At 35.4% G+C, this 14,712-nt stretch overlaps 3 protein-coding genes across 4 annotated transcripts; all 3 read left to right on the top strand.

The window, feature by feature from the left end:
* The first annotated feature begins 1,746 nt into the window (after nt 1–1,746).
* LOC123680868 lies at nt 1,747–2,694 on the top strand. The gene has a single exon (XM_045618985.1). The coding sequence runs from the start codon at nt 1,747–1,749 to the stop codon at nt 2,692–2,694; it is 948 nt and encodes a 315-aa protein (XP_045474941.1).
* A 5,708-nt stretch (nt 2,695–8,402) lies between these two features.
* On the top strand, nt 8,403–9,756 carry LOC123680869 (MFS-type transporter clz9-like). Its single transcript, XM_045618986.1, has 2 exons — nt 8,403–8,436; nt 8,882–9,756. The coding sequence occupies exons 1-2, from the start codon at nt 8,403–8,405 to the stop codon at nt 9,754–9,756; spliced, it is 909 nt and encodes a 302-aa protein (XP_045474942.1).
* A 2,385-nt stretch (nt 9,757–12,141) lies between these two features.
* LOC123680122 lies at nt 12,142–14,247 on the top strand. 2 transcript variants are annotated; one of them, XM_045617830.1, is made up of 2 exons: nt 12,142–12,846; nt 12,981–14,247. In XM_045617830.1, exon 2 carries the CDS (start codon nt 13,294–13,296, stop codon nt 14,245–14,247), a length of 954 nt encoding a protein of 317 aa, XP_045473786.1. In that variant the 5' UTR covers nt 12,142–12,846; nt 12,981–13,293. The 2 variants fall into 2 exon arrangements, with proteins under 2 accessions (XP_045473786.1, XP_045473787.1); XM_045617831.1 differs by having other exon boundaries at nt 12,981–13,935.
* The last annotated feature ends 465 nt before the right edge of the window (nt 14,248–14,712 follow it).

Here is a 14,712-nt window from a genome sequence, read left to right on the forward strand (position 1 = left end):
AGTTATGAAAAATTTAAAGATATTTGTTCAATATGCTGGAGTACCGATAATTATGGTTTTTTAATGATTGTAAAAGATTTCAACTTGAACGACGGTCGTTATCGTCATGGTTTCGATAAATTCATAAGCATTAAGGATAATTGACCAGTTTACAAGAATCATGTCGAGAGGAGACAAGTCAACTCGTAAACTCAAAATAAGACAGCTCATCAATGATGTTAGAAGAAAATATTTAGCATTCAAATTGGGTCGTTCTGAAGCTGATGAATCGATCAATCGGATTATTTCTCCCATTACAAAACGTTTAGATAAGATGACGCAACACATGGAGACATCGCTGACAACCAAACCACCAAAATCATCGACTCCTATAGGAATTGTTACGAAAGCGTTACCTGATGTTGAAGGAATTGAAGAAAAACCTTCCCTCAGTAAAACCATGAAAAAAGAGCTAGACCCTAATGCTTTATCTGATGTGAAAAAGTTTGAAAATAATAATCATGATGATGATGATGAAAATGTAGGTACTGATTCGAAAAAGATTTCCAAAGAAATGCATAATTTCAACAACAGTCTCGAAACCTATTTGGAAACCTATCCCAAAAATGTACAACGCTTCATTCGACAATCGTTCAATCGAGATGCACAAATAGATTTCACATATGGTCCTAAATATGACCCACGAGCATCTAGTTGGAGTCTAGGCGGCTGCTCACTAGATTTTGATAGTGGTAAAATTATTATTGATGGTGAATTTTATTTTCCAGACAGTGAGGGCCTCCTCAAACTGTTATTCAATAAAGAACCAGTAGGATTCACACGAGAAGATGAAGAAAATTATCAGCGAATATTAAACATCACCAACGTACATAGAAGAGAATTCAATCCATCAAAACAAATCAAGGCAAATATTGGTCACAAATATAAAAATATTATAAAGAAACTTGGTGGTGGGATGATGATGCGATACAATGAAAAAGCGATAGAGTATAGATATTGGAATGATATTAACGAATTAGTAGATCGTTTGTGTTTATTGCACGCGTCAAAAGAAGCAGGCAACAACTCCAACGATAACGAAATCGAAGCAATTGTGGATGAGTTGCGTGAAGCTGGAATTATATATTAGGTGTGGTTTTTTGCATCCAAATTCGCAGCTACAATGGACAAATTTGGTCGGGTTGCATACACTGGAAACATCTCATCAGCGAAGCGCTTGCGGGTTGATTATACTTTTCCCATGACCAATGATGGTGACTATGATTTCGGCAATAGAAGGTTATGTAATGTGAAGAGACCAACTGAAAAAAGTGATGTTGTGACTAAAGAAATCATTGACATAGAATTGTCTAACCTTAGCAATGCCTTGAAAGATTTTGGAAGTAAATTAGAACACCTAAGTGAGAAATTGGAACGCATGGGTGAGAAATTGGAAAAAATTTGTGAAATGATTTCTAGATCCGTAGAGTTGTCTGCTTCTGCCTATACTACAACCGTGGTACCAATCCATTCATCCACATTGTGAAACTCATAAAGATGAGACACACCCAACCATCTAAAGTTTGGCATCCGTAGAGTTGTCTGCTTCTGCTATAGAGCTATGATTGGATTGTTGCTGCTGCTCCTGCTCCTGCTGCTGCTCCAGCTGCTCCTGCTGCTGCTCCTGCTGCTGGACACATTCTTCAATAACAACCGTGGTACCAATCTCACACACCCATCCACAGATGAATTGTGAAACTCATAAAGATGATACACACCCAACCATCTAAAGAAATAGTTCAAGTAATTAAGGAACTTCATCGTCCTGCGCGTAAAAATTTCTCTCGACGAAGAACAATTATTAAAGGGTTAGATGATCTTTGGCAAATGGATTTAGGGCAGCTTGATAAGCTCGCCACAAGTAATGAGGGTTTTAAGTATATTCTTGTTGTTATTGATTGCTTCTCGAAATTCGTATGGGCTAGAGCAGTGAGGAGGAAAACAGGCGAAGAAGTGACTAGGGCTTTTCTAGATATCCTACAGCACAATGACGGACAAATACCTATCAACTTACAATCTGATCAAGGAAAGGAATTTTTCAATCACCAATTTCAAGAACTAGTTATTAGAAAACATCACATAAATCATTATAATACGTATAGTGATAAGAAAGCAGCAATAGTGGAGCGAGTCATAAGAACGTTGAAAGAAGCGCTTTTCAAACAATTTAGTTTGAGAGGAACTTATCGATGGATCGACATCCTTCAAGATGTGGTAAATGCATATAATAATAAAAGGCATCGGACAATTAGAATGAAACCATGTGATGTTAATACGAAAAATGAGAGTGACATATATGAATTTGCATACAACCACATCAAAATAGCAGGACCTCATAGATTTCAGAAGGGTAATATTGTACGTATAAGTAAATACAGACATGTTTTTACAAAGGGATATCTCCCACAATGGACTACTGAACTATTTAAAATCACAAAAGTTCAACTGACCAACCCAGTAAGTTACCTTCTTGAAGATTTTACCGGTAGACCTATAAGTGGAGCTTTCTACCAAGAAGAGTTGCAAAAGACAAAGCAGCCCGATGTTTACTTGGTTGAAAAAGTATTGCGCAGACGTGCAGACAAGGTTTTGGTGCGATGGTTGGGGATGAGTGAAGAACATGATTCCTGGATTCAGTCAGAAAACAAACTTTGAGCAATCATGCAACCACAACAATACAATGAGCCATCGCTAAGCGATGTTGAATCAAAGCATAATGATGATGAATCATATAATGCTGCACTGAAAAACGAAAAGCACTACCTGCTGAACCAACAATTTCGTCTGGAAATAGAATGTAGATTGGGATCTGCTTCTCTATACATTGATTGTGGCATAAGTCCAGCAAGGCAATTTGCCCCTGCCGTCAAGCTGAGCTGCAATAATTGTGTAATATCGTTTGATGATTGGGAATGGGAGTTGTTTATGTCACAAATCGAAAATGATTACCAAAGAGGATGTGGAGCAACAGTTGTACGATGTGATTGTGAATGTATGATGACTAGAGTTAAAAAATGGGGGGACTGCATATATTTCAGTACATCTGACTTGAATAAAATATCTGAATTGAATCAACTGCTAATTATCAATCGTCTTGAGATGCTGAAAAATCTACGAATATCTCTGTATTACTTCAAATTCGTGGACACCATCAAAGGATTAACATCACAGAACAAACAAAATTCTGTTGAAGATTATATAAATGCTTTCTGTAGAATTAATCCATGTGTTCAGAGTTATGCAATTTTAGAATGTATGTACTTCTATAAGAATAAATTATTGAACGATTTAGATAACATAACGTTGTGTCAATAAAAAATCATCTTCCTCTGATATTATTTTTCAATAACCAAACCAATTCCTTCATTCACCCCTCCTCAAAACGATACGTCTCACATGCTTGTTGTTGTTGACAAAAATTCCTTCAACAAAATCGCTTTCAGACAATTTGGCTGAATCCTAAAATATTTTCCTGAATCCCACAGCGAAAAGCTACCTAGTTAAAAAGTGTAATTTGCTTTTTCATATCACATTGAATGCCAAAATGCCTTGATTATCATGAGACGACACCCAGTACATTCAGGCCCTATAAATGTGAATGCGTTAAGCAACACACTCAATTCAAATAAAACACGCTCAACATTATGAACAGTATAGAGTAAGATCCCAGAGCGATAAGACACAACTTATTTTCACATAAATGAAACCTCATGTTCTCAGTAGTGTCTTATGTGCTCAGAATACCTGCGCGCTTGTGGAGCTTGCCGAGTGACACCTGGGCACGTACCAGGTGTGAAAGGTAACTAAAATTAATAGTTACCTAACTTAAATTTTCATAGCTGATTTTTAAATATATTTTGTAGAGTGTTATTATAAAGTTATACCATAAGCGTCAGACACTTTTCGTGGGCCAGTACTTTTGTCAGACGCTTTAAAGCTCTACAAAAAATAAATTAACTTAACTTATTTTTGCATGTCTGACATTTAAATATGTTGTTCAGACAATTGTTACGAAGTTATATTCAATTAGTCAGACAAAATTGATTGACCAAACACCCCCTAAACAGCAAAATTATTCTGCCGTGAGTATGAGCGCGAAAGCATTATAGGTGCGTTTCGGAGCGAGTTAGACGGTCTTACTAACTCAGTTCCCCTTCTCTCATTCGTGTAATTCTTCTGTGTATTGTGTATGTGTCCTTTGGGGGTAGGCAAATTTTGTTGTAAGATGTTCTGATACCGATATAGCGATTATTATGTTAGGACAGATGCATAATTTGAAAGACGATGGTTCCAATGTATGGTTAAACGCAGGCACCGGAAACAACCAAAGATATATTAATTTGACAAAAGTGTACGAGAACTTGGGATCATCTTTGTGTCGAAGTTTGCCAGGATTTCATGCATTAACCGGATGTGACTATAATCCTGCCTTTTTTAAAAAAGGTAAACAAAGACCATTTAAAATATTAATGAAGAGACCTGAGTATCAGCAAGTTTTGATGCACTTTGGTGATCCTGAATTATTAACCGATGAGCACAGACAAGAAGATATTTTCAAGACTATTCAAAAGTTTATCTGTGAAATCTATAGTGTTCCTGATACATACGATGTTAACGCTGCCCGTCTTCAGCTATTTTTGAATAATTACAGCGTATCTAATATAAATGAAGAATTTAACCGTAAAAATTTAAAAAACTTTGACGCAAGCAGCTTACCACCGTGTAAAACTGAGCTATTTCAACAATTTCTACGAGCTAATTACATTTCTAGCATATGGAATTATGCTCATGAAAAACAACCAACCATTTTTACTCCTGAACAAAATGGATGGAGGTTAGAGGAAAACCAGTTTCACTTTCATTGGTTTGGTGGTGACTAATTACCAAGGGACGTTGGTGAATCTCTTCAACAATCAGGTACTATAATTAGAGTTCAAGATTAAAATTTATTTAACTAGTAATTTTATGTATTTTAATTCTTTTGATTATTTTTTGCAGAAGAAGATGTCAGCAACAACATAACTGATGACGATGAAGATGATGACTTAGTTGGACAGTATCGTGATTGGTTAAATGATGAAAATTCAAATAATTGTTATGATGATTGCGATGATTAAACAATAAAATAAATGCTTAATTTAATTAATCATGGGTGAATTTTTTTTTCCAAAAATGATTTTGTAAAAAAATTAATTTCAAATGATATTTTTAACAATGAAATAAAAATTTTTCTAAGAAAAAATAGCTCTGAACAGATTAATTATACCAGAAATATTAAATGAATTAATTTACTTTCATACTGACTAATTATTACGTTAATATTGAAATAGAGATGCAAAAATTTTATATCGGAAGCTGTACCGTAAGTATTTTTCATATATTTACTCTAAGACGCATGCGCATAATGCTTTCGCGCTCATACTCACGGCAGAATAATTTTGCTGTTTAGGGGGTGTTTGGTCGATCAATTTTGTCTGTATAATTAAATATAACTTCGTAACAATTGTCTGAACAACATATTTAAATGTCAGACATGTAAAAATAAGTTAAGTTAATTTATTTTTTGTAGAGCTTTAAAGCGTCTGACAAAAGTAGTACTGGCCCACGAAAAGTGTGTGACGCTTATGGTATAACTTTATAATAACACTCTACAAAATATATTTAAAAATCAGCTATGAAAATTTAAGTTAGGTAACTATTAATTTTAGTTACCTTTCACACCTGGTACCTGCCCAGGTGTCACTCGGCAAGCTCCACAAGCGCGCAGGTATTCTGAGCACATAAGGCACTACTGAGAACATGAGGTTTCATTTATGTGAAAATAAGTTGTGTCTTATCGCTCTGGGATCTTGGACTAGTATGGAAAATTACAGAAATCCACTGCGGATAAATCCAATCTTTCAACAACCATTTATTTGTACCACTAATTTACTTCTTTACAGTATATCCCCCCTATAGCTTAGTCGTTAAGAGTCTGGATCCCAATCCAACGCCCCGGGTTCGAATCCCACTCAGATTTTTTATCAGTTCAAGATGGTAAAACAGTTTCCACCACCCAAACTTACGCTATCCACCACAAGATGGCGCCGCGAACGGTAAAACAGTTCCCACCACTAGCTTCCAAAAGCCGCCACAAGATGCCGTCGCACTCCAATATTCCAAACACCACTAATATCCAAAAGTGAGGTTATGCTCGGGCTTTGGCCTAGAACATACTTACCCCTAACTACTTCTCTTCTAGAATCGCGTAGAATCTCAAAGAACAATGAATTGATTCATCGAAACAGTCTAGGCATCCCAATTCCCAATCGTCTCGATCAGATTTATAAAACTACGAAAATCTACCAACTGATTTCTTCCTACTAAAAATTTCATGGAAATGCGAAAAACTACTGAAAGGTAGATTTCTACTAAATCTGGTCACACTGCTTTGAAAATGAAAATCCGAAGCTGATAAGGCACGTCTGCAAAATATGTTTTATTTTATTTATTTTTTGCTATCATAAAAATTATTTAGCTTTGTTGGAGAATAAGAATAAAACGATGACTTATATCTTATAAATTGAAATGAGTTCTTTCATTTTCATTATCCAATCCATACAGGCAGTTCCAACATTGATGCGATGCTCTATTAAAGTTAAGGGCTGATATTTTCGAATATTTTTCGACACAGTAACACGAGGTTTTATTAGATTAGAGCTCCATTATCTAATTGTTTGGAAATATACAGGGTATACCAAAAAAGTGTACCTCGATTAATGAACAAATATTTTTTCATGGAACACCTTTTTCATTGAATTTTTAGATTGCATGGAATAAATTAACTTGAGTTGGTTCCTCAAAATTTACCGTTTTTGAAATATTTCGATTTTTCACAAAGTGAAGGGGCTTTGGAAGATCCTAATCACTTCGAAATGAATGAATTTGTTCAAAACGAGTCAATTAATTGACGACTCATTCAAACGTTATTATCGGGCTTATTCTAGATGGCATAGCCTGTATTTTTGTACCCCCGTAAAGCTAGCAGAACCACTTTCGAATTTTCGATTTTTTTTCGGCCATAATTTTAGGTTCATTTCAGGCTAACTTATTACCCTTTTCAAAAATTTTTTGCTCCTGAATTGTCGGAGAAATCGCGGGTTCTGCTAGCTTAACGTTAAGCTAGCAGAACCACCAAGCTAATCGATATCTTATGGAAAATCTGATTACACCATAATTTTAGGCTCTTTTTAGGCTAACGTTTAACCCATTACCAAATTTCTGAATTTACGTTTTTTTAAAAAAACCCTGGGTTCTGCTAGCTTAACCGTAAAGCTAGCAGAACCCAGGGTTTTTTAAAAAAACGTAAATTCAGTAATTTGGTAATGGGTTAAACGTGAGCCTAGCTAGCTTTACGGTTAAGCTAGCAGAACCGTCTACTGCCGGAATGGGATGAATGCAGTAGAAGTACTCATGAGTTCTCGGTAATCTGAGGAGCAAAAAATTCCGGAATAGGGTAATTAATTAGTTTGAAAAGAGCCTAAAATTATGCCATAATAATTTTTTCCATATTCATATGAGATTAGCTGTTTTCACGTACTGACGGAATGGGATGAATGCAGTAGAAGTACTCATGAGTTCTCGGTTATCTGAGGAGCAAAAACTCCGGAATAGGGTAATTAATTAGTTTGAATAGAGCCTTAAATTATGCCATAATAATTTTTTCCATATTCATATGAGATTTGCTGTTTTCATGTACTGACGGAATGGGATGAATGCAGTAGAAGAACTCATGAGTTTTCGGTTATCTGAGGAGCAAAAAATTCCGGAATAAGGTAATCAATTAGTTTGGATAGAGCCTAAAATTATGCCATAATAATTTTCTCCATAAGGTACCGGCGGGTTATAAGGCCCGGCTCGAAATAAGGCCCAGATCAAGTTTTTTGTTGAAAAAGTGACATCTAGCGGATCAAAAGCGAAAAATAGGTTGCCGCTAGAGGACACTGTTTCGATTCCGCAGCCATTTGTATTCGGTTACGCTAAATATTTAAGTGCTGTTATAAATACTGCTCTAGGTATATTCGCTTCCAGATTTATTTGAGTGAATGCTTCCTAGTTTTTTATTTAGGGCTCTGATTATATTGAATATCTAGTAAAATTTTTTCCTCAGTAAGTATCGTTTTTATCCTGGGTTCTATTGAAACTAACCTAAAAATCATCAATATCGCTGTTCTGGAAATAAGGCCCACTACTGGGCCTTATTTCCAGTCAGTGGGCCTTGTTTCCAGTTACTTTATTTATTCGAATGATATGCATTTTTTCGTTTATTTTTCTAGATTATGGGCAAAAAGTGTAGAGGTATACGGGCCAATTGGACTTCCGAAATGATGGAAGAAGCCATCGACCTGTTGAAACAAGGTAAATCACAGCGTTATGTTGAAAAGCACTGTGGTATTCCGAGGCGCACCTTACGAAATCATTTGAAATCTGGAAATACAGAAAGGAAACTTGGACGCAAAAAATTTCTGACTGCTGATCAAGAGAACGAACTAGAAAATCGTATAATACGGCTTTCGGAAGTAAGAGTTCCGTTAACAACAAAGCAACTGCGAAGATGTGTGTACAATTTTACAAAAGCAAATTCCATAGAAAACAAGTTTTATGTTCAGAAAGAAATGGCGGGGAAAGATTGGTTCCAGCGATTTCTAAAACGTCATCCTGCACTGTCGAAGCGTAAGGCGCAAAGTATGAACCCTGCCAGGGCCCAAAAGCTCAATCCCGTTATTGTCAAAGATTATTTCACAAAACTCGGAAATATTATGGATAAATTGCAAGCACTCCCCACATCGAATATACAATTTAGACGAAAAAGGATGCAGGTTAACTCTCCATCATTCCCAGTTAGTACTTGCTCAGAAAGGTGCCCGCCGTGTTCATTTGGTAGCTCACGAACACGCTGAAAATGCAACAATTGTAGCTTGTGTAAATGCGGTTGGCCATACAATACTACCCATGATTCTTTTCAAAGGACAGCGTCTAAAACCTACTTTCAAAGATAATCTGCCTGACGGAGCTGTCGTGCATATGGCACCCAAAGGCAGCATGACTTCTGAAATATTTGTCAAGTGGCTGGAACATTTCGCTACCTATAAAGCACCAGGTAAAGTTTTGTTGATTCTTGATGGAGCTTCTTGTCACTTGGATATAGATATTGTCCTTAAAGCTGAAGAATTTGATATTACAATTTTCTGTCTCCCAAGCAATACCACACATGAATTGCAACCACTAGATAAGCCAGTGTTCAGATCGTTCGAACACAACTGGGATCAAGAACTCTTATTCTACTGGGACAAATATCCAGATCGAAGAATGACGAAAGATAGATTCGGACTCGTGTTCACACCAACCTGGAATAAGTGTATGTCAACTGACAATATCACTAATGGCTTCAGAAGTACAGGTATCTATCCCTACAACCCAAATGCAATAGCAGAGACTGCCTTTGCGCCTTCTCTACCAACACATCAAGAGAATCCATACCCTGATGCGCCCATTTCGGACATTTCAAGCTCAAGTGATGAAGAAGATAATTTGCCATTAATGAGATTAAAACTCAAACTCCAAAAATCCAGGGAATATGAAAGCGGCTCAGGTACAGTTCCAGAAACCTCAGAAGTATCATCTAGTTTTCCTGCTTCAATTTTACCGAGCTCATCATCGAAAAATTTACCAGCCTGAAAACACATTTCATTCCATTTTACCTACCCCGGAGGGCAAATTGAAAAAAATTACTTCAACTCCTAGAAGAAAAGCAATCAATTACAAGGCACAGACTCTTTGTAGAGACTTGTTTTCTGATAAAAATAAAGAAAACATTCCGTTGAGTTCAAGATCTTCCAAAAAAAATGTTGAAAAACAACCAGAAGTGACAGAATCGTGGATGTGCAGCATCTGCCATGAAGATTTTGAGGCTGATATGCGTCGATGCACAAGTTGCAATCTTTGGGCACACGAAGAATGTATTGGATATACTGCAGAAGATAATGAAGATTTCGTTTGTTGGGATTGTGCTCCATAAATGCAAGCTGGGCCCTATTTCGAGAGCGACCGGAAATAAGGCCCAATATTCTACTTTTCTTATATGTTTTTTTTTAAATTTATCACGTTGAATTTCGAAAGTTTTATTTTTATATTTGAACAGAAAAAGAATGAAGGTTTGGTTTTCATAAAGCGTTTCAGTAAAATATATTAAAATGAAAAAAAAAAATCACTCACAGAAGCTTAGGTGGGCCTTATAACCCGCCGGTACCTTATTCATATGAGATTTGCATTTTTCACGTACTGATCGAATTAGATGAATGAAATAGTGGAACTCATGAGATCTCGGTAATTTGAGGAGCAAAAAATTACTGAATGGGGTAATCAATTAGTTTGAATAGAGCCTAAAATTATGGCGTAATAATTTTTTCCATATTCATATGGGATTTGCAGTTTTCACATACCTACTGCCAGAATGGGATGAATGCAGTAGAAGTACTCATGAGTTCTCGGTAATCTGAGGAGCAAAAAATTCCGGAATGGGGTAATTGATTAGTTTGAATAGAGCCTAAAATTATGGCGTAATCGTTTTTTCCATATTCATATGAGATTTGCTGTTTTCATCTACTGACGGAATGGGATGAATGCAGTAGAAGTACTCATGACTTTTCGGTTATCTGAGGAACAATTAATCAGTTTGAATAGAGCCTAAAATTATGCCATAATAATTTTCTCTATATTCATATGAGATTTGCATTTTTCACGTACTGACGGAATTGTATGAATGAAGTAGTGTAACTCATGAGATCTCGGTAATTTGAGGAGCAAAAAATTCCAGAATAGGGTAATTGATTAGTTTGAAAAGAGCCTAAAATTATGCCATAATAATTTTCTCCATATTCATATGAGATTATATATATATATACAGAGTGTTTCAAGTTCGACGGCCTATTAGACGTTTCTGGAGAACGAGGCCGATTTGAAATCCGAAAATTCGGAATGTGACATTATTTATGATGCCCTTGTTCCAAAAATTGTGAACAAAATTTGATCATAAATTTCGATTTTCAAATTAGAACCCTATTTTTTTGTGATTTCGTTGGATTCTGCGGTGACAAATAAGGGTAGTGTCCAAACATGATTATGCTCCCAAATTCAATAATTCGAGAGTTATTCGAGATTTTATGAATTTATGTTATACGTCAATTTCATTCGATCTGTTTCCAGACGGGCTAGCAATAATACTCTATGACCATAGAAATTTAAATATCTAATTACTTTACATATGACGGGTGTGACAGGACTCCTGTGTGCCAATTCTATTCATATAAAAAAGCGGTAGAATACATTTTATGAATTCAGGAAAACATCAGCGTGGTGATGAAAAGGGAGTAACAGAAAGTTTGAAACATACTTCCGAAATATCTTCTAGTCAATTGGTGGTAAATGTGGATATTTCTGATTGAATGCTCGACAAGTTCTCGAAACAATTCTGTTGCATTCACCGTGGATATGGAATACGAGTAGATGAGTAGATCCAGAATTTCATTATTTGAATATAAATAAATTGACCCTACGTATAACATAAATTAATAAAATCTCGAATAACTATTGAATTATTGAATTTGAGAGCATAATCATGTTTGGACACTACCCTTATTTTTCACTTTAGAATCCAACAAAATCACAAAAAAATAGGGTTCTAATTTGAAAATCGAAAGTTATGATCAAATTTTGATCACAATTTTTGGCACAATATTTGAAACATCCTGTGATGATATTTTTCAAATTCAAGATAGGCACGAATTCCTATATTATTCTAGTTCGAGAAAGTAAATCGAGTATACGCATAGGATATTTACAGTAAAAATAATTCATGTAATAGTGACTACGGAAATTCTATCTTTTTGACGGTTTTTCCTCAATATTTAGAAAACTATGAGAACTAACGCAATAATTTCAGAAAAGAGTAATTGAAAATGGAAATCTCGATAATACCTAAGACATAAAATGAAAAAAAAGTTTTTTTTGAAAAATAATTTTTCAATTCTTGTATAACTGGAAGTGCCGGAACTTCGAAAATATTTTAGCTGAATAGAGCATCATAAACAATGTCATATTCCGAATTTTCAGATTTCAAATCGGTCCCGTTCTCCAGAAACGTCTATTAGGCCGTCGAACTTGAAATACCCTGTATATGATATTACGTAATTACGTATGATACTTCATACGGAGTAGACGTGTTATTTGCGGCTCCTCTTATTATCGAGTTTTTCAATAGGCGAATCGTTCCAGTAAAAAGTGAAATACGCAATATTTTGTTTTCATTGGCGGTCTTTTCCTGAATTCCCAAATTTAAAATTATAATTGCATTTGTACTGAAACTAAACTTACAGGATGGTTTTGACCTCACAACAACGGAGAAATATTAAGGATATTATCGAAGAAAGTGTTAATGATTCACGTTTCTTGGCGACCTTGGCGAAATGTGTTGCAGATATTGTGTTGGATAAGATGAATGATAAATTTGATTCATTACTTCTAAAAACGGATGTCCTTCAAGAGAAAGTGAACACATTGCAGGCGGAAAATAATGATCTGCGTAAACGTATGAATCGCCTGGAGCAGAATCAAAGAATGAGACGACTTCGATTTACTGGTGTGCGCGAGGGAGATAAAGAAGATGTGATGCAGTCAATCACACATTTGTTGACTAATAAATTGAACCTTGCATCCTCGGACATTCATATCGAGAAATGTTACCGCATACCTGTCAAGGATAAAAATAAAGTAAGACCTGTTATTATCGATTTCTCTACACAAAAATGTAGAGATCTTGTTTATAATCGGAAGAATAAATTAAGAGGTTCTACGATCATCATTAATGAGGATTTGACCCAGTTTAACTATAAACTTTTAAACAGTTGCAAATCTACGTTCGGTCAGAAAAATGTTTGGTCACGCAATGGGAGAATTTATGTGAGTAGCGTAGCTGGTGGAAAGAAGATGATTGAATGTGCGGAAGATTTGAAGGATTGATGTAAACAGCCGTAAACGGGTCTGCTCTAATCATGAGGAAATAAATAGCATTGCCAAAAATTGTTTATTGAAAATTAATTTCTTTTCCACTTTCTTTTTTGAGTTTAAACCTTAGCTTTATTGTTTATATTATTTTATTTTTTTTGTTGTTGATAGTATTTCTGAAATTTCTTTATATAGATTCATTTTTGCCATTGTATGATGAATAAAAGGTATCGGTTACATGTTGCTCAGTTAAATGTTCGCTCACTCCTATGTCATTTTTCTGAATTCAAGGAAACTTTGTATGAGCGTAAATTTGACATTTGCTGTGTTACTGAAACTTGGTTGAAGGATGAACCTGATTATTTAGTGAATATTGATCAGTATGATTTTGTGAGAAATGACAGGCTCACCAGGGGAGGAGGTACAGGTATTTATGTGAATAAGAATATAAAGTACAGAGAAATCAGCTTTAAATTGAATCTTGAGAACACTACTATTTTTCTTGAATACGATCAGTTCAAAATTTTGATTTGTGCTATTTACAGACCGCCCAGTGTTGATAAAAAGTTTTTAATAGAAGATATTGAGGATTCACTTTTAGCTTCCATTCCATATAGCGAGAATTTGGTTATTGTGGGAGACAAGAATATTGACGTGTCGAATACTAAGGGTGCCGATTGCGTTTTTTACTTATCGGCCCTGAATACATTTGGGTTGGCACAGCTTGTTGATTTGCCAACTAGAAAGGATGCGATTTTAGATCATGTTATAACCAATACTCCTGAAGCTCTAAAAGACGTCAAAGCAGTCAATTATCATTATAGTGATCATGATATTACTAGTTTCACCGTTGATGTAGATGTATCACATGCAAACTTTAAGTATGTCACTTATAGAGATTTCCGAAATTTTTCGCCGAGTTCTTTCAGTGACGAACTTGCTTATTCATCTCTTGATGAAATTTTTGTCTTGAGAAACATTGATGATAAGGTGGCTCATATTTCTTGTGTTCTTACACGGTTGTTTGATAAACATGCTCCAGTGAGATCTTGTCGCATCACTAAACCTCCTGCTCCATGGTTAACCAATGAAATTAGGCAGCTTATGAATAATCGTGACAGGGCAAAAAAAAAATATAGAAAATCGCGTACTGCATTGAATCGATGATATATAAACTATATGAACACGCTTGTGACATTTCGGCAAATTTTAAACGTAAAATCACAGCCCAAACGGGACAATCTAGAGCAAAAATGACAAGAATAAGACTCCCCTCGAAATCGTCTCGAGATCCCGGGAAAAATACCAAACCTTCGATTCTCCTTGCGGTTTTCGAGTATACGGGGTGTTTCGGATTATTTTGACATTTCAAATCCCATATTTCTGTGTTATCTGTGGACAATTTGACTGTCAGTGTCATGTTTATAATGAATATTCCATTTCGATATATGAAAGTTTTTGAGAAAGTTTGCAGTTTCCAAAATTGTTATTCAATATTTAAATAAATGCCGACAGATAAAATTCAAAGTCTTCGGCGAATCAAAAATTCGATAGATATTTGTCAAAATTTGGAAATGAACATTCATATCATCGAATGCATTTTCCTCAGTTTAGGTTCGTTTGAAGGGTTTG

This window comes from Harmonia axyridis, chromosome 5 (assembly GCF_914767665.1).
Source record: "Harmonia axyridis chromosome 5, icHarAxyr1.1, whole genome shotgun sequence".
Classification (NCBI taxonomy): Eukaryota; Metazoa; Arthropoda; class Insecta; order Coleoptera; family Coccinellidae; genus Harmonia; species Harmonia axyridis.

Bases quoted from the DNA above. Each gene is read 5' to 3' on its own strand.
- LOC123680868 (XM_045618985.1), top strand. From the start codon at position 1,747: ATGATACACACCCAACCATCTAAAGAAATAGTTCAAGTAATTAAGGAA.
- LOC123680122 (XM_045617830.1), top strand. From the start codon at position 13,294: ATGATGAATAAAAGGTATCGGTTACATGTTGCTCAGTTAAATGTTCGC.
- LOC123680869 (XM_045618986.1), top strand. From the start codon at position 8,403: ATGATGGAAGAAGCCATCGACCTGTTGAAACAAG. The intron at 8,437-8,881 runs GTAAATCACAGC...TATACAATTTAG, and splicing joins CATCGACCTGTTGAAACAAG to ACGAAAAAGGATGCAGGTTA.